The following is a 22,973-nucleotide window of genomic DNA, read 5'->3' as shown; positions in this document are numbered from 1 at the left end:
ACGGTTTATTGCATGATTGAGTTTCCACTCGTACGTTGGTTATCTCACCATGCCAGACTAAGATACGAGGAAATATTATCTGACCAAGACAAGGATATCTACATATATAATAATATTGACATAAGAAAATGAACCAAAAGAATTGCTCGATGTAAGATTTGACAATCGGACAAGAGATTGCAGGACCACAGCCCTATGCGCTCCCGAACCCAATATGAAGGAGAGGGAAAGGGGGCATGATGTACGCGAGTTGACAAGTGTGATCATAGCCTATAGTACCCTACAATCCAAGATCATGCTCCGTTTCGCACGGGAAGTAGAGGGGCTTTTTGCTTGTTCTGTACTTGAGGTAGTTCATCACAGCCGTGTTAACGTCACAGATTGGCAAGTTGAAGACGCCGGCCCCCCGGATGTTATCTTCCTGCATGTATTCGAGCTGGTCGTTTGCGATCACACCCGGCAGGGTCTGCGCGTCTCTGTTCTTGTTACCGTTGTACTTGAAGCTGTTGATCGATCTGTATGCATCGTCAGCTACGTTTGATTTCGCGAAGTAGAGGTCACGGCGGGCTTCACTTACCCGACGACAATATCCTCCCGTGTGACGCCGCCGTAGCTGGCCCCCATTTTCGACGTTCCGGGGAGGCCATCAAAGGGCTCGCAGTAGTATTGAGTTGTGGTGGATTTGCAGTTTTCATACGGGTCTTTTGCTGCGACGAGATAGAAAGCCCGGTCCTGCCAGCATACCTTTTCGGACTTGATGGCGCCGTTTGTGATTCGCTTTTTGATGTCGTAATCGCCATCGGCGTCGTCGCAACTCAGGCCGGAGTCCACAACGCTTAACGAATCTCAAGTCAGCCCTCGATATTTCATACAGCGAAAAATTGTGCAAGGGAAAGCGAAGCACCGGGATAGATGCGTGTTAGTGCAGGGTTCGGACAGTACTCACAATGGGTTCAGGTCTTGATCCGAAACGCTCCAAGTAATTGGGATGAGAAGAGCGTAGATGGCCCGGTTCAAAGAGTTCTTTAATTCGGTCACGGTGGGGACGGTCGTAGTAGACGAGATCATTTTGCCGTTGGCAATGACCTTTCCTAGCCTGGTAACGCTATCTTCCGAACCGTCAAAAATCTTGGTGGCAAAGTCGACGAACGACTGCTTCCAGACACCGATTATGAGACTGAGTCTCGTGGAGACTTCATTCTGCGTGCCCAGCGATTTCGAATCGGACGTTGCGAGATCTTTGGCCAGCGTAAGACCTCCGTTGACCATGTCATTCGTGAAATCCTTGAGGGTATCGTAGTCGCCCGCGCGTCCCGGCATGAAATCCCAGTTTTTAAGGAACTTGTTCCACATAGGCGCTGCAGCGGCGGCGTAGCCTAGGAAAACGATGTCGAGAATGACGTTGAAGCTTACGGTGTCTTTCTTTAGGGGCGCGAAGTTGGAGGCAAAGGTTCCGATATCGGCCTCAATGGAGTTGAAAGATTGATCAAGGGTGGTGAAGTAGTTCCAGAGGACCTTTAAAAGATTAGTATCAGTGGACCGTCTTTCAGCAGTATACCGGCGAGAACTAAGGAAGGGTAAAAAGAGGGACCGATTGATCGGTAATACTTACAGCCTCGATCCCCCTGAACGAGTTGAGGATAAAGTAACCGGCCGGGTGGTTGGTGTCGTCGCATTGCAGACTGTCGCCGCCGTGGCACCCGTTGTCCGCGATGAGCTTGTGACAATCCATCATTTCCGGGCCATTGAAAAAGTTGCTGACAGAGCGCGGGAAGGCGAAGTCCTTGTTGATGTTATTTGACTGATTGTATTTCCACCCTTGGACGACGGAGCTCCAGGCGCTGGGAGTTTCGATCTGTGCCCAGCGCCAGTCGGCCGGTTTCGCTGCGTCGGTGACGCCGGGATGAGTGCATTGGATGTTCTTCCATCCTTCTTCGATGGGCTCAGCAGTGCCACCGCCGTTGCCAGGCGTCGGCATGTCAGGCTTCTGCGTAGTTGGACCGTCGTCGCCCGAGTTGTTGCTAGTGCACAGGTTGTACGCTGTCACAGCCTCGTTGGTGAAGGTGCCCAGGATGCTGTGAAGGTCTGCCTTGCCATTGCCGTCGAAATCGGGGAAATATTGACAGGAGCCGGCGACACTGCCACCGTATGAGAGAATTGGTCCACCCTCCGCTAAGGTTTCCCACCAGTACCGCGACCCACCGATGTCCCTACGGTCGAGGTTGTAGTAAACAAAGGAGTCACCGGAGAACTTCTCGACCCAGATGGCATCATCTCGGCCGTCGCCGTCAACGTCGGCAAACCGAAGGTTGGCACGGTCGTGCTCCTTGGCAGAAAAGAACTGGTCAATGTACTCCCAGCTTCCCGAGCCGTCCTGCGTCCAACCCCAGACGCGCCCGTCCTTCTCTATGCACAAATAGTCTGCACGCCCACTGCCGCTGATATCGGCGAACCGGACCGGGATGTCGTGGAGGCCAAGGCCGCGCTTCTCGGGGCAGTACAGATTCGGAGCGGGGTTCGACGTGTACTGCCAGTTGAAGCCGCCGCCCTCCGTATACCCGTTGCGCCAAACAGATACACGATTCTGGTTGTTGGGGTCGACCCAAATGATATCGCACTTGCCGTCGCCGTCAAAGTCGGCGAGGTGGAGGTCGCGACGGTCGAGATCCCGATCCGGCTTGAAGAAAGCTTTCGTGAAGGGCTGCTTCCAGTAGCTCTCGCCTTCGTTGATGAAGTCCTTGCCGCCGTTCTCGAACAAGTCCATCTCGCCCTTGGAAAGAATCCACACGTAGTCATCACGTCCGTTGCCCGTCATATCGCAGTATCGGACGCCGTCGGCTTTGAGCTTCGTCCCTCCGTAGCCCTTGTTCTTCCAAACGCGGAGTTCGAAAGTGTGTTTGCCGTCAGAGCCCTTTTTATGGTACATGTAGACGTAGTCTAGTTTACCAAGCAGTCCGAAGTCCTGGGGCTCGCCGTAGATGCGGGCGAAATGGATCCTGTTGCGGACATCGGTGCCAACACCACCCAAGTGCGTCGGGCCCGACGACTTACCCGTGTAGAATCCCTGGCGCCAGGCAACATTGAGCCCGTTACCTTCATGGCCTACAGCACAGCTACGTGAGTTGGTGTATGTGTAAGCCTCTCCCTCCTCACCAACCCACACCCAGTCGTCACGGCCGTCGCCATTAATGTCTTGGAAACGCGTGCCAGTCAGATTGCCCATGTTCTTCCCGGTAAATCTTTGGCCCAGATACTGCCAGTAAGCGGGCATATCGTTGATCCAGCTGTTGCGCCAGACATAGACGTCACCATTGCTGGCGAGGCCGCAGAAATCGGCTCGTCCATCGCCATCGATATCGGCTAAGCGGACGTTGGCTTGCGGATACTTGCTATCGGCCGCTCTCCAGAGTCCTTTGTAGGAAAAGGTGGGAGGGTTATCCCCGTTACCGTCGCCCTGGTTGATGCTGGCAAATACGGCGCCGTTGGGAGCAATGCAGGCGAAATCGTCAAGACCGTCGGCGTTCAAGTCGATGAAAACCACGCCAGCCGGGTTGCAGTTATCACGGACGCTCATGTCGGCGATTTTGGTAAATTTGCCGTTGCCGTCATTTCTTCGGACTGCGTAGACAACGTCGCCAGCGGAGTTTGTGACCCACCCAAGCAGATCATCGCGGTCTTGCCTGAAGAGGCGGGCGAAGAACCACTGGTTGCGGTCCCAGTCGCTCTCGATGGTCAGGATCGTGCCCATGGCCTCGCTGTTGTGGTAGTATATGCCGTCGTCGTAGCCGCTGCCCACCTGCGTCTTGGCCCCGGCGTTGACGCCGTCGCCGGGAGACTTACGGCAGCCCGTGTTGTCGCCTAGCGCATCCGTGGCCAGGGGCTGCTTGATCCTGCCCTCATTCCGCGCCTTAATGATGGCTTGCCAAAAGGAGCCTGCCATTTTCTTATACCCGTCATCGTGAGGGTGCGTGCCATCGTCCAAGTCAGACTTTGTTATCCAGCCGTCCATCTCAGCCAAGTAGATGGGCCGGCCCTCGCTATAGAGCGTGCTGACGAGGTTTCGGTATTGCTCGTTGACGGCACCCCGGCGGCTCTCGGCTTGATTGTCTTCGGTGACGAGGATTGTGGATAATATGACAACGGTCTCTGGAGAGATGTTCGTCCATAGGCCTTCGATCATGGATCTTAGCCTCGCTCCTTGGTTGCCGTTGTCAATGCCCTTCACTATGTCGTTGGTGCCGGCATTGATAAGAACCAAGTTGGGCTTGTACTTGTATGAGAGCTTCGAGGCGTCGTGGATCTCGGTAATGACAAAACCTGAAGTTGCCTCACAGTCCTAGAGCGCTGTCAATACCTATAGCTAGGAGGGGGGGGGGGGGGGGGGGTGGGGATAGAGACAGAAAAGGGCTCAGAGGGTTCTCACATTGTCTTTCATTGTTCCGCCATGCTTGGTGCCGACCATGTCAACCTGGTGGCCATCATAGCGCAGTTGATCACGAATGGTTTTGCGAAAACTCCAAGGAGAAAAGGTTAGACTGGAATGATGAAGCTTGAACAAGGAAGGAGGACTAACCCATTTGCGTCCGAGGACCTCAATCCAAAAACGATTGAGGCTCCGAGGGGCATAATCCTCAGGTCGACTTGGTCACGTTTTGCGACATGACCGGCCGCAAGTTCGACATCACCATAGCGATGATTCCAGAAGGACGAGTCATTGGCCAAGGGCTGAGCGGGCAATGGTTCATGAGGGTATGCGTTAACGAACGTAATGGTGTCTGAGAGCAGAAACACCTGACACGAGATACTCAGGAGAGAGCTGAACGAGTGGAAGAGTTTCATGATGCCGGATGCAAGCTGCAACAGCAGCCAGTATAAAGAGAGAATGGGCACTGGCGATGAGAATCGGTGACGGGCTAGTTGCAAGACACTATCATCGACTATTTAAACTGCACTACACCGTGGGGATCGTGAAGCCCACAAGCATGCAAGGAACATAAACATGCTTTACACAAGATGCCTGACTTGGCTTTGGCAGCAGGCATATTGGGGCGCTAAATCCCGTTGAGCTTGGCAGAACGTGGCGAGACTCCTGTATGCTAAGAAGCAGAAGCGCGTTTCCGACTTGGCGTGTGTGCCGTGTGCCATGTACCGTGGCATCCCGTCCGTGGAAAGTCTGGATTTCGAGGGCTGAATATCGGCCAGATCCGAGGGCTTGTACCTTGTATCATTTGACGACTTGGCATTAAGCTTAGAATTGCACCGGCATTGGGGGCGGGATCACCATCCCGGGAGGGTTGTTTCCGCCTCCGCCACTACGGCCGAAAACATTGGTACAGCGGACGCCTCAATCCTGTGTATAAAATTCGCTCCGCTGTTTGGAGCGCTGTTTGGAGCCGATTCCCACTGAAAAATGACAAGGAAGCTCGCTTGGGGAAATTAACACGGCATTTCTCTAATAGAGCCAATTCTCCGAAAGGCAACACACCGCACCAGCCAATAGCGACTCCGCTAAACGTGCTGCCTAAAAAACAGGATGATAAGATTGCACCCTCCGACCGAACTTGGTCCTAGCTCTTGCCTGTGCGGCTGCCTGGGACTGTGACTGCCGGATATTATTCAATAGTTGGGTGAAGGACTAGCCCAGGCAGTAACTTGGCACTTGAAGGAACACTTGCTGTGCCATCCGTGATGGAACTGCCACTTTGACAACGTTCACCGGCGGCAATGCCTGTGCATTCCAAGCCCGTAGTGTGCAACGCTAATTTCGCAGCCTTGTGCTACCTGATCCGAACGAGACGAAAAGCTTTATCATGACAGGGCAGATATTCATTGAGCTGACTAGGAAGTAACTTTGGTGTTTTGGTTAGGGGTATAGGTCTAAGCCATCAACAGCCGAGGAGTTAAACATAAGCTGGCGACTTCGTAAGTCTTCATTCTACTCTGCCGGCCTGGAATCTAAGTCACGATTAATGTTATTAGTCCAGCCGGGATGAATGGCATTCAAAGGTTTCTTCCAGAAGCACAGAGGGAAAAGGTTGAAGGATGTTGGCTGTCGTATTATCATTGGAGATAGGTATTGTCCAGCACAGAAAAACAGGCACGTGGCCATTTGTGTGTGTTGATATTAAGGTTGGATATGTGGGTATTGACAATATATTTTACCTACGCGTGCAGATGAGCGCATGTGAACTCACCTGTTACTGAGATGCCCTGGTAATATCGTCCAAAAACTGTAATGGACCACACCCAATAGTACGTAGCCAATTTCTTAACATACAGTACGAAAGCGAGAAGCAGTATGGCAGGCCCCTGGCCACACTTGGTTGGGAAACCCTATGAAGCGAAAGAACAGACGACAGGGCAAATCAACAGGGATACTACCTACCCACCTCCCGAAGGATGCAATCCTTATTTTCCCCTGCCTGTCAGCTGAGGTCAGATGGCGAAAGCAGGCATGAAATAGGAATCCGCAAGAGCATTTACTTGAAAAGGCAGGTGCTGAAAGTGGTGCAAAGGATGAAGCCAAGAAACTACCGAGAAATATTTTTTCATGAGGGATGACCAAGAACCACAACCCATCAGCACCCTAAAGACCTACACCCGGGTTCCTGATGTACTGCCCCAACACCACTGCAGGATCATGAGCGGCCATAACAACAAGCGCCCATTTCCCCCCTCGTCACGATTGGGCGGCATGTCTACAGGGAGTGCGGGTAGATTAGAGAACGGCAATCCTACGGCCGAAGCGTAAAGATATGGAGGCACACCGAGATAATTGCGATGGCCTAGTTGGGCGAAGGTGACGAGGCTCCCGTCTGGTATGATTGCGGAATTGCGGCGGGGTTTTCAGTATGCGTACGCGTCAGGAAATTGTGCTCGGGAGATAGTTCAAGGGCAGTCCCTTTTTCCTTCTCCTTTCTCTCCTCCCCTAGCAACAAAACGGGTTGGCTTGGCCCGATGATACATTTTTCACAGCTTTGCAGGGAGAAATGATTGAATTCGTGGTGGGCCGTCTTGGAGGAAACGAGCGGTTGTCACTTCCCCAGTCATTCAACGATACTTGCATCAACGCAACTGGCCATCACCCCCTCTTTCTTGCAAGCCCATTACATGCCGAACCTCAATGGAAGGACTAGCAATGCGGCTTTATTAAAGTGTGAAGATGATACCAAGAGCGCATAACTACAAAACCCGGCGACGGGCAAGGCTGAGGGAGTAATTATGAATTGGATGCACAACGAGGGGGACTTGAAGTTTGACGAAAGATGCCAGTCATAGCCGACAAAGAGGATGCTATCACTGCCTTATAAATACCCAAGCCCCGTGACGGCCATAGTTTTGGACCCCTGGACTTCTTACGCGGTATTCTAAGCCATTTTCGATAATACAGATAGATCACTGTATAAACTTGGTCATGTTACCATATCATACCTGTTGCAACAAGACATATATGCTAGCCAAACGCACCAGTATGAGCCAAAAGAGGAGACTCAACAGTGTCGAAATGCAGGTAGGCCTGGCCGTGCCATTTCAAACTGAGGTAAACATATGACCTCCATGGCAGTTGGCAATTGATCTCAAAACCAAGTGTAGCCCATGACAACGGTCAAGTGTTTTGTAGGGCTCGCTTTCCAATCGCCTTGGCCAGTCAAAGCCAGCTATCATTGGTCTCTGCTCATGTATGTACTATCCGATGAGGCACTCAAGCATCCTCGTCTCTTGGAAGCACAACCTCGTCGCGGTGGTGGATAAATTCCGCTGGTCAACAACGTGTCCGACAATGTGGCTTATTCCGCCAAGCTCCTGGTACCATTTTATTACAGAAACGCCGCAGTATCGTCAATAAAATCAGTCTTAGAATGGCAAGCGCATGATTCTCAAATTCAGAAAAGTCGCCTTACGACGATTGGGGGCCACTACTTCCACAGAACAAGAATTACGCTCTATCTAAGCTCTCTCCATACTATTTGGAAAGCGAGAATTTTGCCGCTGCATAAGACGTGGCACACTGTCTTATCCCATCAAGCCCACTGGCGTGTTGAAGCGTATCAGCGGTCAGCTTCCCTGCCCGATCCACGGCATGTCACAGGATGCCGGGGATCAGATGAACGAACCCAACCTCTAACAACGACGTATTTCTGCCTCGGGTAGGAGTTAGGCTTCGGGCTGAGTCACTAAAATTCATTTATGCATGTAATATGCCGGGTCAATTCCAATTCAATCATGTTGAATTTATGGGGGTTGGCTGCGTATCTGCATTTCAGGTCAGCGAATTCTTAGGTAGTCTTGAAAGGGGGCGTTGGGGGGTTGGCCTTTTCGAGCTGGTATTGTATTGTCAAGATTGCAGTGGTTCAGCCACGTCTCAAATGTTGCCTCAGCTGGATTGCACTAACTTTCCAGCTGGTGACTACTTTGCAAACGTCGCCTGGGTTGTACAAAGCTCAACTTCGATGACCGTCCCTTCTGGGCCTCATGCTACCCCCACGTTCCTACTGCTGGCATCAACCCGCGGAAATTCTTGGAATTGAGGAGACATCAGCTACATACCTTCTGGGGCGAATGAAAATATGACATGATGCTCAGCTTCTTTGGCTTAATTCGCCAAATATCCTCTGAGGTATCCTCGTAATCACCTTTCTCATCATTCTCATGTCAGGTAGGGGTCGAGCGAGTTGAGGTTATTCGAATGGATTCAACACTGCCAAATAACCGCACGGGTTCCGCACCCATTGATGCTGACAGCAAGGCACAAGTAAACTGTGCCCACTGCAGACTAATCTTTCCAAGTTCGAGATCATAGCCTAGCCCTTCGATTTGCTAAGCACCAACCTTGGGGCGTAATACGAAGTAATAGAGCATCGCCAATGTCGAGGGCGCAATCGATGACAACCGCAATGTGACGAGAAAGAATTGGCTAATCGCAGAGGCTCAATCAAGTCCGACCAACGACATAAAATCAACTGTCGGGCCGGCCACCAATCGTCAGGACGGTGTGTGTCGCGGGTGGCTACACCCGCTCCAATGTCACGCCATGCGGCGCTGCCAAGACCACTCCCTCCGCAATGAGATGCATTTGCCTAGCCCCAAGTCCAGTCAAGACAATGAATGGGCTTCGTAGTGGTTGCCTTGCCAAATCGCCTGGCTGTCGGCCGAAGCCCAACCAACACCACATCCAGCGAGCTGCAGCAGAGTTGCATGACTGATATTTTGGGGGCTGAACTGACCAGATATGGAACAAAATGCGTAAGGTATCGCAATACTCACTATTCGCCGCGGACTTCCTCCGATTCCCGCTCTTATTTCGTTTTTAAGACCGGCCAATATGTGCATCGTAATGCATGCATGGTTCCTGCTGCGTGCAACGATCTTGCATGCTGCTCATTCCGACCACTTGATCTTCCTCCATTGGCTTAATAGCCAAGGCGAAGCATGTCACTCGTACCAACAGTCTTGTTGGTTGACGGCTCAACATCCAGCGAGGCATCCCGAGGTTCAGAAAACCCTGTCAGGCTATTTGTCGGGTTTTATGCTTGGGAGGCGGGGATATTTCCACTTGTCATAATCTAACGCAGCCACCTTGCCATGGCATAGCTTGTACCACATCCAAGCTGCATTTGCCTAAAGACTTAGCTGCGACTTTAGCTGTCAAGATAAAAGACATCATTCACAGCAGATTCAAGATCTCATACTCGAAATAGTTGGTTGAAACTCCGCTGCCACTAGTTGAAGAATATCCTACACCTGACGATGGTGCAAAGGCGGGAGGCGACCTGGCAGGAATCATCAAGGCGAGGTAACAAGGGTGGTGCAATTATACGTGAGGTACTTGGAGCCATAAGCGTACATCTCGACCGCCGCCATCTTCTTGCTCTTTACTTGAAACTTGAATGCTTGGTGACCCTTTTGGTATGTCTGTGTTCTTCGGACCCCACCTTAGGCGGTTTCGGAACAACATGGTGTTGCTCTCTTGTAACCCCTCTCACTGTTGGACCATCATGTCCTTATCAGTGCGAATAAGAAGATGCGATAACGGCAATCGTTTTCCAATGGGAAGCCGAATCACCCAATCACCCAATACACGAAACCGACTACTAATCAGCCGTGGCTCGGCAATGCAGAAGGGCCTACTCATCTACGCCACTCCAACGGATCCGAATCCAAGGCTGCATACATCATAACCATTTCTACATACGGCCGTAAAAAAGACCGGTCGTAGGGACATTATGCATATCCATGCAAGTTCTAGATCCGATGCTTTCAGGTGACCGTTTATGGCAGGTCCATCCTCAACCCCTATTCTTGACATCGTAAACGAGAGACTTTATGCCCGCTATTGAAAGGATTCAAGTACCCAGAGGTTCCAAGACTTTTTCTTGGCTGCATAGTACATCGTTGGACAAGGCCAGGTCAGGACATATGACGGCTAGAAGCCATTGATGGCACAAGTTCGTTGTACCTCTGCTGAGCCCAAAGGTCGTACCACGCAAAGGGACCTCCAAAACCTAAACATCTACATCCAGGTTTGAACTTTAGGAACTTTGGGATCAAGATCAGACCTTTCAATACTAGTTCAACACACATGTATAAAGGAGATCGACTTTGTAAATCGCAAAAAACAGTGAAACGCCTGCTTGTCTTCATCGAACTTGGAATTATCCCAAGCATCGAATCGAATCATAAAACTCAAATTACTGTTTCATTTAACGCAACTCTGCGCATCTTTTGGCGACTGGTAAAAAAATCATCAAAAGGTAGACAACTCATTTTAGTCTACATTGAAAAGCCTCAACCATGGGCAAAAAGAAGATGGACGAGGCGGCAGCAGCTCGGATCAGGAAAGCCCGCGGGGTTAAGGTAAGGATTTATCAAATCTACGACGCCTAGGTAATAGGAACCCGTTATAGGAAGTCTCTGATCACAAATTCCCGCAGGACGAGTTTGCGAAACGAGCAGCCAAAGCCGCCCAGGCGAACGGCGGAATGGAGACGTCGGGCCAAACCAAGACTATCTCGGATCATAAAAAGGCCAACTTCTACAACAGTTCTCGAATGGTTAGGTCTGCAACAACTTAGAATTCGGGCAGGGCTGCCATTTCTTTTCTATGAAAAGTCTAGTACTACAAGGGCAAGGAAATTACCAATTGATGCAATCGTTCAATGCCGTCAAACTTTGCTCGTCTCGATGACCGAAGTCAACTTCCGTTTTGTTTCAGGTTTTCTTGGTTGTGTGCTGAGTTGATGCGATCTATTCTACTTCATTTTAAATATATCATTAATACTATATGATCTTAAAATGTGGCTAAGGTGATAGACTTCAACGGCCTGGGCGAACATACAAGCAAGGAGTTTTCAAACGAGAGAGCCGGCCAGCGATGGGTCACTATTGTTAACGTCGCCCACCCCCTTTTGGCCACCCCCACTGTTGGCCACCCTATTTACACCAAAAACAGCGTTTTTACTAATTCTATATCAAATTAAATAGTATATATAGAATATATTTAAAATCTAAACTAGATAAACTAATATTATATATAAGCTATAATATTTTTTATAATCTATTATTTTAAGCTAATTATAGTATATAAAAGATTTAAGCTTAAAACTAAAAACTGTTAAGATTTAGTAGTAAAGTACTAGTAATTCTTAACACTTAAAAATCTTAGTTTTAAAAATAAATACTATATAAAAAATCTTAAATAAAAAATAATTAGTTATATTACTATTAATAGTAGTATATATTAGTATAAATAGATTATATTTATTAATTTATTACTATAATATACTAGTTTTAAGAATTTACTAAGAAATATTTATATAAGGAAATTTAAAAATTAATATTACTAAGTAAAAGATTTTTTAAGTAACTAAACTATTTAGTAATTAAAGTATATATATTTTTAAAAGAGTTTTTGTTTTTTTGTTTTTTATATATCTATTTTATTTCTATATATATTATATATCTATTTTAGTAGGTAGTTTTTTAAAAGCTTTATACCTTTAGTTTAAGTAAATAAATAACTTATTTATTTAAGTAAGAATTAATAATCTATATTTTACTTATAGGTATTAATAGTAAGTGTATTTATAGCTATAGTATTTAATTTAATATAGAATTCGTGAAAACGCTGTTTTTGGTGTAAATGGGGGTGGCCAAGTGTGGGGGTGGCCAAAAGTGGGTGGGCGACGTTACTCTGTTGGTATGGCTAGCTTGAACAGAGGAATGCAAATATATCTACTCAACTGAAGTCCTCGCTATTCATTCAGGCAAAACTCATCTTTATACACACTTCGAAGATCAATCATTTTACTCTTGTTGAAAACTTTTTGTGCCTAAGGTGTTTCGAGTTTCATTATCGTTGCCTCACATCTTGACCGGGCCCAACAATGAGTGAAAACGAAACCGCTGCTCCTCACGAAGAAAACAATGAACAGTTATATTCCGACTATTTGCCCATTGTCGATACTCATGGGATGTCTGGAACTTTAAATAGCGTGATATTTCCTGCAGCTTTGACTAGGAATGCACCATGGTCTTAACTAGTTACGTGCCAACCTATGGCACTGAACGAAGTACTCATAGCAGATTCAAACTCATAAACCTGTGATATGATCAAACTCACGCAGAATCCAGGGAAAAAAAAAAAGAAAACCGGATTGGCCGACGATCGACGAAGTATGGTTCGGTATACCTTTGGACTGGATATGTCAATTCCAGATGATAACCCAGTTCACGTCCCTGGGTATCCTTACAACATATGACCTACTATATAGCAAACAAATACAGCTGCACGAGTTCATGTAATGTCCCGGCGCCGGCACAGTAAGCCCATGAGGTTTTCAGCAGTCCAACAGTTGCATTCGTGCCTTCTCCATATTTATAACTGACCAACATCAATTGGGCGCGCCCCAATTGATAAAATCCACGAAACAGAAGTGAGATCTCTTTCTGAAAAAGCTTAATCTGCGCCTAAATGGAAGAGGAAAAAGGATCACGCCACTGCCGCCGTTCAGCTTACCATAGGAGGTTTTAGGAAGGTCGTATATTCCGGAAGGATCTCAACCAATGTGTCTCCACATGTTTGACCACTCACACTAATTGATGAGCACATACGGTCCGGCTTATTATAGAATGTAAGCATAAATTGTAAGACACACCCAGCTCACTTTATCCATAGATGGTACCTCGTAACGAGTCGACGAAGTATCGGATACAAATGCCATGCATTGGCCCTTAGTCTAACCATGTCTGAAGTGTGGGTAACATCGTCGCTTAGAGAAAAGGCTGGCATAAGCTCCTTCAAGACGCCCGAAATGGCCCAAAGATGACACTCAGATGCTTGGCTTGAACAGGTCAAATGCACTTGTTGTCAGAGGTCCCCGCATTCGGGGAGCACATTACACATGGTGAATGCCATAAAGCAGCACCAAGAGGGGTCTACGGGAAGTTAGCGCCACATATTAGAAACTTATGTCGATTTCCTTCTTGCTTTGATCGACAATCTTGATGGAGGGAAGGTCCAGGAGTGATCCAGATGTGGATTTCGCCGTGAGCGAGATGAAAGTCCTTTCAATTCCTTGCCAAAACGACACTTCGGAGATCCTGTCCCGGTTCAGTTGTGCTTCGCAACCGGTGTTGTGAGCCAAGGTTAAGGACTCGATTAGTCATCATTGCTCGTATCCCGTATACTTGAAACTGACATAGTAATCTGAATATCTTCCAGCGTTCATATCGGAGCCTGTTCAACTCGGGGATTCATACCGAGGAACAGCCACAAACTGCACGTATCTTTCCCCCACTGCACCATTGAAACAACTGCTTGCTTAACACCAACGCATTTTATCAGCCTAACGACTCAATGCTAGGCGTTTGGGTAAGACTGCTTGATAGGCGTGTGAGAATTGCCCCTTGCAGACACTCCGGTTTGAACCCGTCTTGGCTTCTCGATGCGCCTACTTGTTTGGTGAGTTATCTGGAAAGGGCCACCGACATGGCCACCAATGCCCCTAGGTACGGGCCACATTGTCGACCCCCATCTCAGCCCATATCACGTTATCTAGGGCAATCAGGCAAGCCAGGCAATTAGCGCTTAACAATGTCTCGAACGAAGATGTCAATTATTATTGCCTATTTCGGGCAATACGCACACGAGCATATACGAGGCACTCAATACATACTGGCCAAGCACGCTGGTTTTGCCGAGTAAACCAGATTTTTCGTCTTTCAGGCGAGCTATCGTAGACCTCCTTGTACTAGCTGAGGTTCTTTGATATTCAACGCTTCATTAAAATACTATCTCTCATCTATTCTACTTAGTAAATAGCTATCAACGGTGTTTTTTCTGTCACTCAGTGTACTACTCCAAGTCATTCAGAGTAAACGCAAGTCTTCATGCACGTTACGGGCTAGTGCTAGGTTGATATTTCTCAAGACTGACAATGGCTTCCTATCACGGGCACTACAATCCCAAGAGTAGAAGTCTCGTTTCAGAGCCGTCTATTTCATCCTTCCTGCATCCTTGGCTTGACGTAAGCAGTAACAGAATATCCTTTGGTTGCACAAACCCGGAACCGACTCCCCACAGTGTGTACGCTGGAGACAAGACCAAAGTTTCTGTGGACATGATTTGCATTTAGCCAAGAGCTGACCTAAATAAGCCGTTACACAGAAGTTCACTCAAACAGAGTCTCACTTCAGAGTTAATTAACCTGCATAGGACGTGAGCACGTTACCACCTTCCTCTTTGATCTAACCGGCTGCTTTGCTGAGTATCGTCTGATCGACAGTACTTGTTTCTTTCTCGAACGAGCCGGTATACCAAGAAATTGCCTGTCAATTCAACATAAATGACCTATAAATACTTGAAGGGTATCCCGCCGTTGACCGTATACTAGACCAGAAGATCCAAGGACTACGAGCAACAGCTTCCCGACTTACTCTTATTTGTCTTAAACATCACTATTTATTAGTTTCTGTTCACGCCCAGCATTTCCAAGTATGTTGGCTTTCATTATTGACATCCCTACAAACTGACTAATATTACCTACAGCGCCAAAAATGAAGATCAACACCCTGCTTGTCATCCTCGCCGTGCAACTAGCTGCCGTCAACGCTGGATCCCAGGTCGCGGGCACCCAAGTTGCGGCCCGTATGACAGTTGAGGAAGAGTGCGGTGCCCTCGGCGTCTTTAAACCAACCAATGTCCCGGATAATGTTAACACAACCGTCATCCGCAAATGCGCAGAGCACCCCGAGTCTCTAAAGGGCATCACCGCCGGCCCCGATTCCGCCTTCATCCACGATAAGGAGCTGGCAGAAATTGCCGGGACGTCGCCGGTAGCCAGGGATGAATCTGCCAGCCCCCTTCTGCTCCCACGAGCGTGCCTGCACGATGATGAACCCGCATACGGATGCTCGGTTGGAAAGTGGTGTTGGGTACGATGTGGGGCACAGAACAACTGGTGCTGGCTGGCCTGGGAGCACGGCTACGGGGATTGGAGAGGTTGCAGGGAAAACACTGATTGCAGGGACCGCGGAGAATCTGACTGTGGAAAGGGAGCTTGCGCGTCTTGTGGTTGCGGGTGCTAATAACCATCTTCGGTTTGACATCACAGCCAACTGACTTCGTAGCAGTAGGTCTGCTAAGCGTGCTGGAAGGAAAGCTTTGCGTTCAGTTATTCTCGTCGTCTTTGCAAGAAGGGAGCGGGGTTCAACACTCCCGCGCATTTCGTCTACATAGTAAATAAAAAGCCACTGGCTACATGTATCCATATCGCTATCTGAAGCCTATGCTTCAAAGCTCATCACCGTGTATAGTATACCGACGCTGTTCCTCTCCACGTCAGATGCAAGCAAGCTGCGAATAAGAAAGTTGTACCCGGGGCCAAGGGCAAAGAGGCCGAGGACCACGATTATGGCAATAGCCGTGTCTGACAGGCCGATGGTGAACGCGCCCACGGTGAGCAGAGCAGCACTTGCTCGAGCCAATGACAGGTTCGTATACTGGGGCGATTTTGACTATTTGAGAATTAGAAGATAGCTCGTTGACGGAATAATGATGGTGAGGAGGACAAGATTGAAGAAGGCTCGGACAGAAAGCAGGAGACCGGCCTAGATAGGATGGTTTCAGTTGGTTAACAGGTGACACTCGGATCCAACCAGATTTAAGGCCGGGGTGATCCCGACAACGCGCACGAGAGTCTCGCTTTCGCCTCAGAGAAGTGCCGTCTGTCTAGTGGGATAGACGTGGGGCAGGCTGGCAAGATGAAAGCACAGCCAATGTGACACTTGTTCTTGTGTGGAAGGATCCCGAGACGCTATTGGGAGAGCGTGCCGATTTTAGCACCTTTCATCAATGCCGGAACTTTGACAAGATCGAAATATGGATGTCGAATCATAAAGTTATGAAATGATTGGATATATTTCCATGGGGCTATATGTTACAGTGAGCTCTCGAGCGGGACTTTCTGTTGGTTTATTCAACGTTGGGAGGTAGGGCTGGAGACTCTCTCTCTACGTTAACGTAGTGTAGAAATGATCTGAAGCTTAGTATTTGCCAGTGAGCCTCCTTTTACTAGCAAGATGATGCAACGGAATCCAACATTCAAACGCAACAATCCAATACGCTATACACGGTTCTCACAACACACTAATGGCACTATGCCCGTTATCGTGCCGGAAACTAAGTCCAGGGGTTTTGTTGACGCTCGCAGTACCTTTGGAAGCAGTTGGGCCTGAAGTCTGACTAGCTGGCGATCGGTTCAACCACCAAGCTCTGTTACTGGATGAGGTAGCCTCAATCATTGAGGTTGTGACTGACATCTCTAAGAAAGAAAGAAAAGAATATAGAAAAAAGACATGACCTAAAGTTGTAAAAGTATTTTTGACTCTTATTATGACCGGTCTCGCCCGCCGCAATCTCCCGTTAAGCAGTGCCCTATTAGGGCGGCAACTGGTGCTAAGGGTGCTTAGACATGCCTGCTCAATTTGTTTAGAGTAACCATGTTAGTAACTGTTGCTTTGCTGAAAGGGAGCGGGCTTTTAAACCACATTCGAAATGATACGGCGGCATGTTCGCCTTGAAATACAGGCCAAGATGGCGGGGTAATCAATTCTAGCCAATGGGCGCCGATAACGAAGCGCCGGATCTATCATGCAGCAGGCCAAGCTTTGCGTGCATCTGGTGGTTTCGTCTCCTTTCGAGACTTTGACCTTCTATCCCTATGAGATCTTGAAATTACTACTTCTCGCACAACCATAACTCAATAGCAAATGCATGGACCTCAACGAGGCATATTCGATATAATTCACGACCAACAATGCCCCCCTTTCCCCGACCTCGCCGCCGCGAAGACTTTCGGGTCGCAGTGATATGTGCGCTTCCCCTCGAGTTCGATGTCGCCGCGTTGGCTTTTGATCTCTTCTGGGACGAAGACAAAGGTAATTTTGCAAATGGGACCTGCAGGACCGGTCAGATTGGAGGCCATAATGCCGTCCTTATGATTCTGCCAAACATGGGAAAGGTCGGCGCTGCAAGCGCAACTGCCAGTCTCCGATCAGTATATAAGGGGCTCAGGTTGGCTATCTTGACCGGCATTTGCGGCGGAGTGCCTAGTCCTGGTACCGATCAAGAGCTTGTGCTCGGAGACGTCGTCATCAGCAAGAGCATTGTGCAATACGATCTAGGCCGGCAATACCCTGGCAAATTCTCCCGGAAAGATACCATCGACGAGAGACTCGGTCGACCGAACGCAGATATCCGCACTCTGATAGCTGCATTTGAGACGCACCTTGGTTTGACTGACTTGCAGCGCCAGACCGCCCAGATTTTGGCCCAAATCCAGAAGAAGGCTATCGATGAGGGATATCGGATTCAGTACAACCATCCTGCAGCTGAGGACGATATACTTTTCGAACCAGAATATCTTCACAGGCACCGAGGCAATCTGGACTGCTGCTGCAGCGAGTCGGAGGCTTGCGAAACGGCGCAGAACTCATCATGCGAAGAACTCCTCTGTGACGTCAAACATCTAGTCCCACGGAAGCGGCTCGAGATGCAAACAAAGCCACAGCAGGAAGGAGACGCCACGGGGGCCTCAGAACCCAGAATATTTGTCGGGCGCGTGGGGTCAGGCGATACTGTGATGAAATCAGGTAAACACCGCGACACATTGGCCAAGGAGCATGATATTATGGCCTTTGAGATGGAGGGTGCCGGAGTTTGGGATGAGATTCCGTGCCTCGTCGTCAAGGGAGTCTGTGATTATGCCGACAGTCACAAGAACAAGAAGTGGCAGGCATTTGCAGCTGCGACATCCGCCTCCGCAGCCAAGGCGATTCTTGGGTATTACGGCTTAAATGACAAGCGTTCGGACATTCAACCATGGTGTAGGTGGTCCGACCTAATCATCCTGGCTTGACTAATGGCTAACGAAGTTCAGTCTTGGTCCCATACAATGAAAACCCGGACTTTGTCGGTCGATCCAGAGTGCTTGAAACTATTCGGCAGTTTTTTGGGCACGGCTCGGGTCAACATGAGGCACCTGCAAAGCCGCGGACGAGGGTGGCACTTCAGGGCCTTGGCGGCATCGGGTATGTTTGCCACATTATACACCCTTCACATCTAACTTTGTAAAGAAAAACACAGATTGCATTGGCCTACGTGTACTGGCTGCAATCCGAGTGCCCAGATATATCAATCTTCTGGGTCCATTCAAGCAACGTAGAACGGTTTCGGGAGGCCTATTCCTTGATTGCCCAAGAATGCGGCATCCCCGGGTGCGATGATGCTAATTGTGACATCCTAGCCTTGGTTAAAACGTGGCTAGAAAGAAAAGATCAAGGTCGATGGCTACTGGTGATCGACAATGCAGATGACACGGAGCTATTTTTCACCTCACGGAAAGATGGGAGGCTTGGTGATGCGCTTGGTCACACCACGGAACAAGGTTTGGGGCAATACATACCCGAATGCCCGCATGGATATGTTCTTGTCACGACGAGGAACAAAGAAACAGGCTCCAGACTTACCCGCGGAAAGCGTCCAATCGAGGTCGGGAAGGTAGACGAAAGCGAGGCCCAGGAACTAATTCGCGCCAAACTTGATGACGACGATATCTCTCCCGAAGATTTGTCGCTGCTCTCGTCCCGGCTAGAGTTCCTTCCGCTGGCCCTCGCCCAGGCGGCTGCATATATTCTGGAGAATTCTATGTCAGTTATCGACTATATTCAACTCCTCGATGAGAGTGACCAGGATCTTGTGGATCTTCTCAGTGAGCCGTTTGAGGCGGAGGGGAGAGATTCACATACGTCGCATGCTGTCACGGCTACCTGGATCATATCATTTGAGCAGATACACGAGCAGCATCCCTTTGCGAGCGAGATTCTATCACTCATGAGTTGTTTCGATCGTCAGGGAATACCGCGCGATTTTCTTTCACACTACCAACAAATGCGGACAAGCAACCCGGAGAAGAATAAAAGAAAAGCACTCGTTGAAGCTCTAGGGACGCTGAAAGCATTTTCTTTTATCTCCGAGGGGAGCGACCAGAGCCTGGACATGCATCGTTTAGTACAAATGGTAACACGCAAGTGGTTAACAAACAAAATACAGATGCAGGAATTTGCCCAGCGTGCTCTTGAGGTGGTTTCAGCTGTCTATCCGTTTGGAACATACGAGAATTGGGCAGTGTGCAATAAGTACTTACCACATGCACATGCTGTGTTGGAGAACAGAACAAAGGAATCTAGGAGAGACCAACTTATTAGGGCTTCTCTTCAGTACAATATAGCAGGGTATAACCTGTATTGCGGCCGGTGGTCAGAGGGAGAGTGGCTGCTTATACAAGTTATAGAGACAAGAAAGCGACTCCTTGGAGAAGAGCATCCCGACACGCTACACAGTATGGGAAATCTAGAAGCAACTTATGGCAACCAAGGCCGTTGGAAAGAGGCGGAAGAGCTAGGGTTGCAGATGATGGAGGCGAAGAAGAGGTTTCTCGGAGACGAGCATCCTGACACGTTATTCACCATAAGCAATCTGGCATTAACATATACTCACCAAGGCCGCCTGGAGGAAGCAGAAGAGTTGGGATTGCAAGTGATGGAGACGAGGAAAAGGGTTCTTGGTCAGGAGCATACCGATACAATTAGCAGCATAAGCAACCTGGCAAAAGCGTATAGGTATCAAGGCCGCTGGAAAAAGGCGGAGGAGTTGGAGGTGCAAGTGGTTGAGTCAAGGAAAAGGCTTCTTGGAGAGGGTCATCCCGATACGGTTGACAGTATGAGCAATCTGGCACGAACTTATAGGAATCAAGGCCGTTGGATAGAAGCAGAGGAACTGCAACTGCAGGCCATGAGGATACGGAAGATACTACATGGAGAGGAGCACCCCGACACATTGATCAGTATAGCTAGTCTGGCAGCGACATATGGGATCCAAGGCCGGTGGACAGAAGCAGAAGAGCTACAGGTGCAAGTATTGGAGGCAAGTAAACGGCTTCTTGGAGAGGATCATCTCGAAAATTTAAACAACATAGGCAACCTGGCAGCAACGTATGTTTTACAAGGCCGTTGGAAAGATGCCGAAGGGTTAGGGCTGAAAGTTATGGAGGCGAGGAAAAGGCTTCTCGGAGAAGAGCATCCCCTCACGTTACACGCTACAAGTAATCTAGCATCAACATACAGAAACCTTGGCCGTTTGAAAGAAGCAGGAGAGCTTCAGGTACAGGTGATGGAGGCAAGGAAAAGACGTCTTGGAGAGGACCACCCCGATACGTTACACAGTATGGGCAATCTAGCAGCAACATATAGGGTCCAAGGCTGTTTGAACGAATCAGAAGAGTTAGAGTTGCGAGTTTTAGACGCGAGGAAAAAGTTTCTAGGAGAGCATCATCCCGAAACATTAAATAGTATGGCCAGTCTGGCCCACACTTGGAAGGATCAAGGCCGGCTGGAGGACGCAATACAGTTAATGCGGGACTGCGTGCAGCGCATGCAACGAGGTTTGAACTCGATGCACCCAGATACGGCTTACTCAATCAATACTCTTACGGAGTGGGAGAAAAGTAGTAACATAATTAGTCCAGAAGAATGACAGCATCCAGGACATGAATGAATAATATCGACACAAGTTCTATAGTTAGGTCATCATTTTAATCAGAGTGAGCTACAAAAAGGCGCCCGTAGTAAGCCCATACGTAATGGCACTAAGTTGTTTCAGCTCTTCTTCTCCTTGATAGCGGCAAAACCATCTCCAGGAACTCTTCGTCCCACTTACCAGGACCCTGCCTCGCCAAAGTTGCTTGCTCGAAACCGACCGGATAAATACCACCCATTCCAAAATCGATTAGACATAACTCTTGATCCTCGTCTCTCACGATGAGATTTATAGAGCAACGTCCTGGTGGGTAAGGACCACACCCTCAAACGCGAATCTCCGAGTCTCGCTGGTCGTCCGCTCCGTTCCGTCCAACGGATAAGAGTTTTTTTGGATCTCAAATGACTTGTCGCTATCTTCCGACGATACGTAGACGTTGGTGTCTGATGACATTATATGTCTGGGTAGTTTCACCGATGAGTTGGTAGACATAAGGAGAGGATGTCTAGAGACTGGGGTGGAAAGTGATGGCGAGCAGGGCACTTATTGTGTAAAGGCGGTTATGCCATGGAAATGTCGACACATTCACTTTACGAGATGGTTCCAGCAAAAGAGTGGAACAATTATTATTGGCCATTGCTCGACCGTCGATGGGGACTGAGATAGTTAGACCATCTGTTGGACGTGGTGGCGCGCGGCAATCCAGCGTGTTGGTTGTTTGAAAAAACGGTTCGATGACCCGGCGGTAACCCATTCGCTTTCGTTAACCGGGCGGTTAGATATTCGTGCACTTTTCAGCTACCCAACACTATATTCACTATCCATGTCTGGCCAGTATCCTGATCATCCAAACGTAACTTCTCAACTTTATCTCGCTATACCTCATCAATTCATCATCGATCAGTATTCGATGTGTTTGTGAATTACACGATGATTACCTCGAGCCAATCGAGCCCTATCAACCCAGGCTCCACTTGCGATGCCACCGAAGTCTCGTCAGACGCCGTTGAATCTTCAACCATTCGTCATTTCTGGACTTTTCAACCACCACTGTTCGAGCCAGTTCAGTGCATCCCGAAGAGAGATACGGACCAGATCTTCGGCTCTGCGGTACTTGAGGCAAGCGCCGTCGCTCACGAACCTCTTGATAATGGCGGCAACCACTGGACATTCTACCTCACCATCGCAGCAAATTCCCCCGACTCTGATGAACGGCGCTTGGTACAACTTGACTCGACACCAAGCGGAACGCCAGCTGGTGGCGGAGGTAGTGGCTCCAAGGCAAACATCGTGATCAGCCTCCTCGAAAATCAGACCTTCAGCCGAGCTCAGTGCATTTGCCGACTCAATACCCGAGAATCCCTCACGATTAGAGATTTTGTTGACGTCATAACCGCCCACGGAAGGGAAAAGTACGACTTTGACGAAAGGGGACGTGGCTGCAAGAAGTGGACTGCCGACCAGATGGACTTATTCCTCAAAGAGGGAATATTTGTTCAAGAAGATGATATCACAAATGCGAAGAGCGAAATGATGTTTCAATGGGAGGGGTTCCAGCGGAAGGGTGATCATTCTGAGTGGGCTCTTGGCGTATACTACCAATGAGGCGTGGGCTTGGAGATAATTCGATAGACTTAAAAGCTATAATTTATATATCTCACAAGTGGTTGCATACAGCTTTCAAGATAGAATAGTTTCAAGCTAACAAAACTACCCTCTATCTCCACAAACCAATATTGACATCTGGAGTCACAGTGTTGCTGATAATGAATCTCCATAATTGCCAATCTCTGTAAACTTCATAAGTGACCCTACACCCGTATAGAGTTCGTAAATATAGGCAGGAAAAACTACACACGAAGAAAGCCTATCAAGGTCT

The 22,973-nt window shown here is 48.6% G+C and overlaps 4 protein-coding genes across 4 annotated transcripts; 3 read left to right on the top strand and 1 right to left on the bottom strand.

Moving 5' to 3' along the window:
* Positions 1–280: 280 nt before the first annotated feature.
* Positions 281–4,577, bottom strand: EsH8_VII_000152 (uncharacterized protein; the record flags this gene model as incomplete). Its single annotated transcript, XM_083270285.1, has 5 exons — positions 281–515; positions 578–835; positions 947–1,515; positions 1,613–4,317; positions 4,574–4,577. 5 exons carry the CDS (start codon positions 4,575–4,577, stop codon positions 281–283), a joined length of 3,771 nt encoding a protein of 1,256 aa, XP_083127842.1.
* Positions 4,578–15,054: 10,477 nt separating this feature from the next.
* Positions 15,055–15,930, top strand: EsH8_VII_000151 (uncharacterized protein; the record flags this gene model as incomplete). The annotated part of the gene is made up of 2 exons (XM_083270284.1): positions 15,055–15,432; positions 15,814–15,930. 2 exons carry the CDS (start codon positions 15,055–15,057, stop codon positions 15,928–15,930), a joined length of 495 nt encoding a protein of 164 aa, XP_083127841.1.
* A 1,385-nt stretch (positions 15,931–17,315) lies between these two features.
* Positions 17,316–20,324, top strand: EsH8_VII_000150 (uncharacterized protein; the record flags this gene model as incomplete). The annotated part of the gene is made up of 5 exons (XM_083270283.1): positions 17,316–18,384; positions 18,438–18,588; positions 18,634–18,703; positions 19,037–19,268; positions 20,305–20,324. 5 exons carry the CDS (start codon positions 17,316–17,318, stop codon positions 20,322–20,324), a joined length of 1,542 nt encoding a protein of 513 aa, XP_083127840.1.
* A 1,700-nt stretch (positions 20,325–22,024) lies between these two features.
* Positions 22,025–22,699, top strand: EsH8_VII_000149 (uncharacterized protein; the record flags this gene model as incomplete). The annotated part of the gene is made up of 1 exon (XM_083270282.1): positions 22,025–22,699. The coding sequence occupies one exon, from the start codon at positions 22,025–22,027 to the stop codon at positions 22,697–22,699; it is 675 nt and encodes a 224-aa protein (XP_083127839.1).
* Between the last annotated feature and the right edge of the window lie 274 nt (positions 22,700–22,973).

The sequence above is a fragment of the Colletotrichum jinshuiense genome, chromosome 7 (genome assembly GCF_051148585.1).
Source record: "Colletotrichum jinshuiense chromosome 7, complete sequence".
NCBI lineage: Eukaryota > Fungi > Ascomycota > Sordariomycetes > Glomerellales > Glomerellaceae > Colletotrichum > Colletotrichum jinshuiense.
The sequence above is the reverse complement of the archived record's forward strand: the minus strand, read 5'-3'. Positions and strand labels throughout refer to the sequence as shown.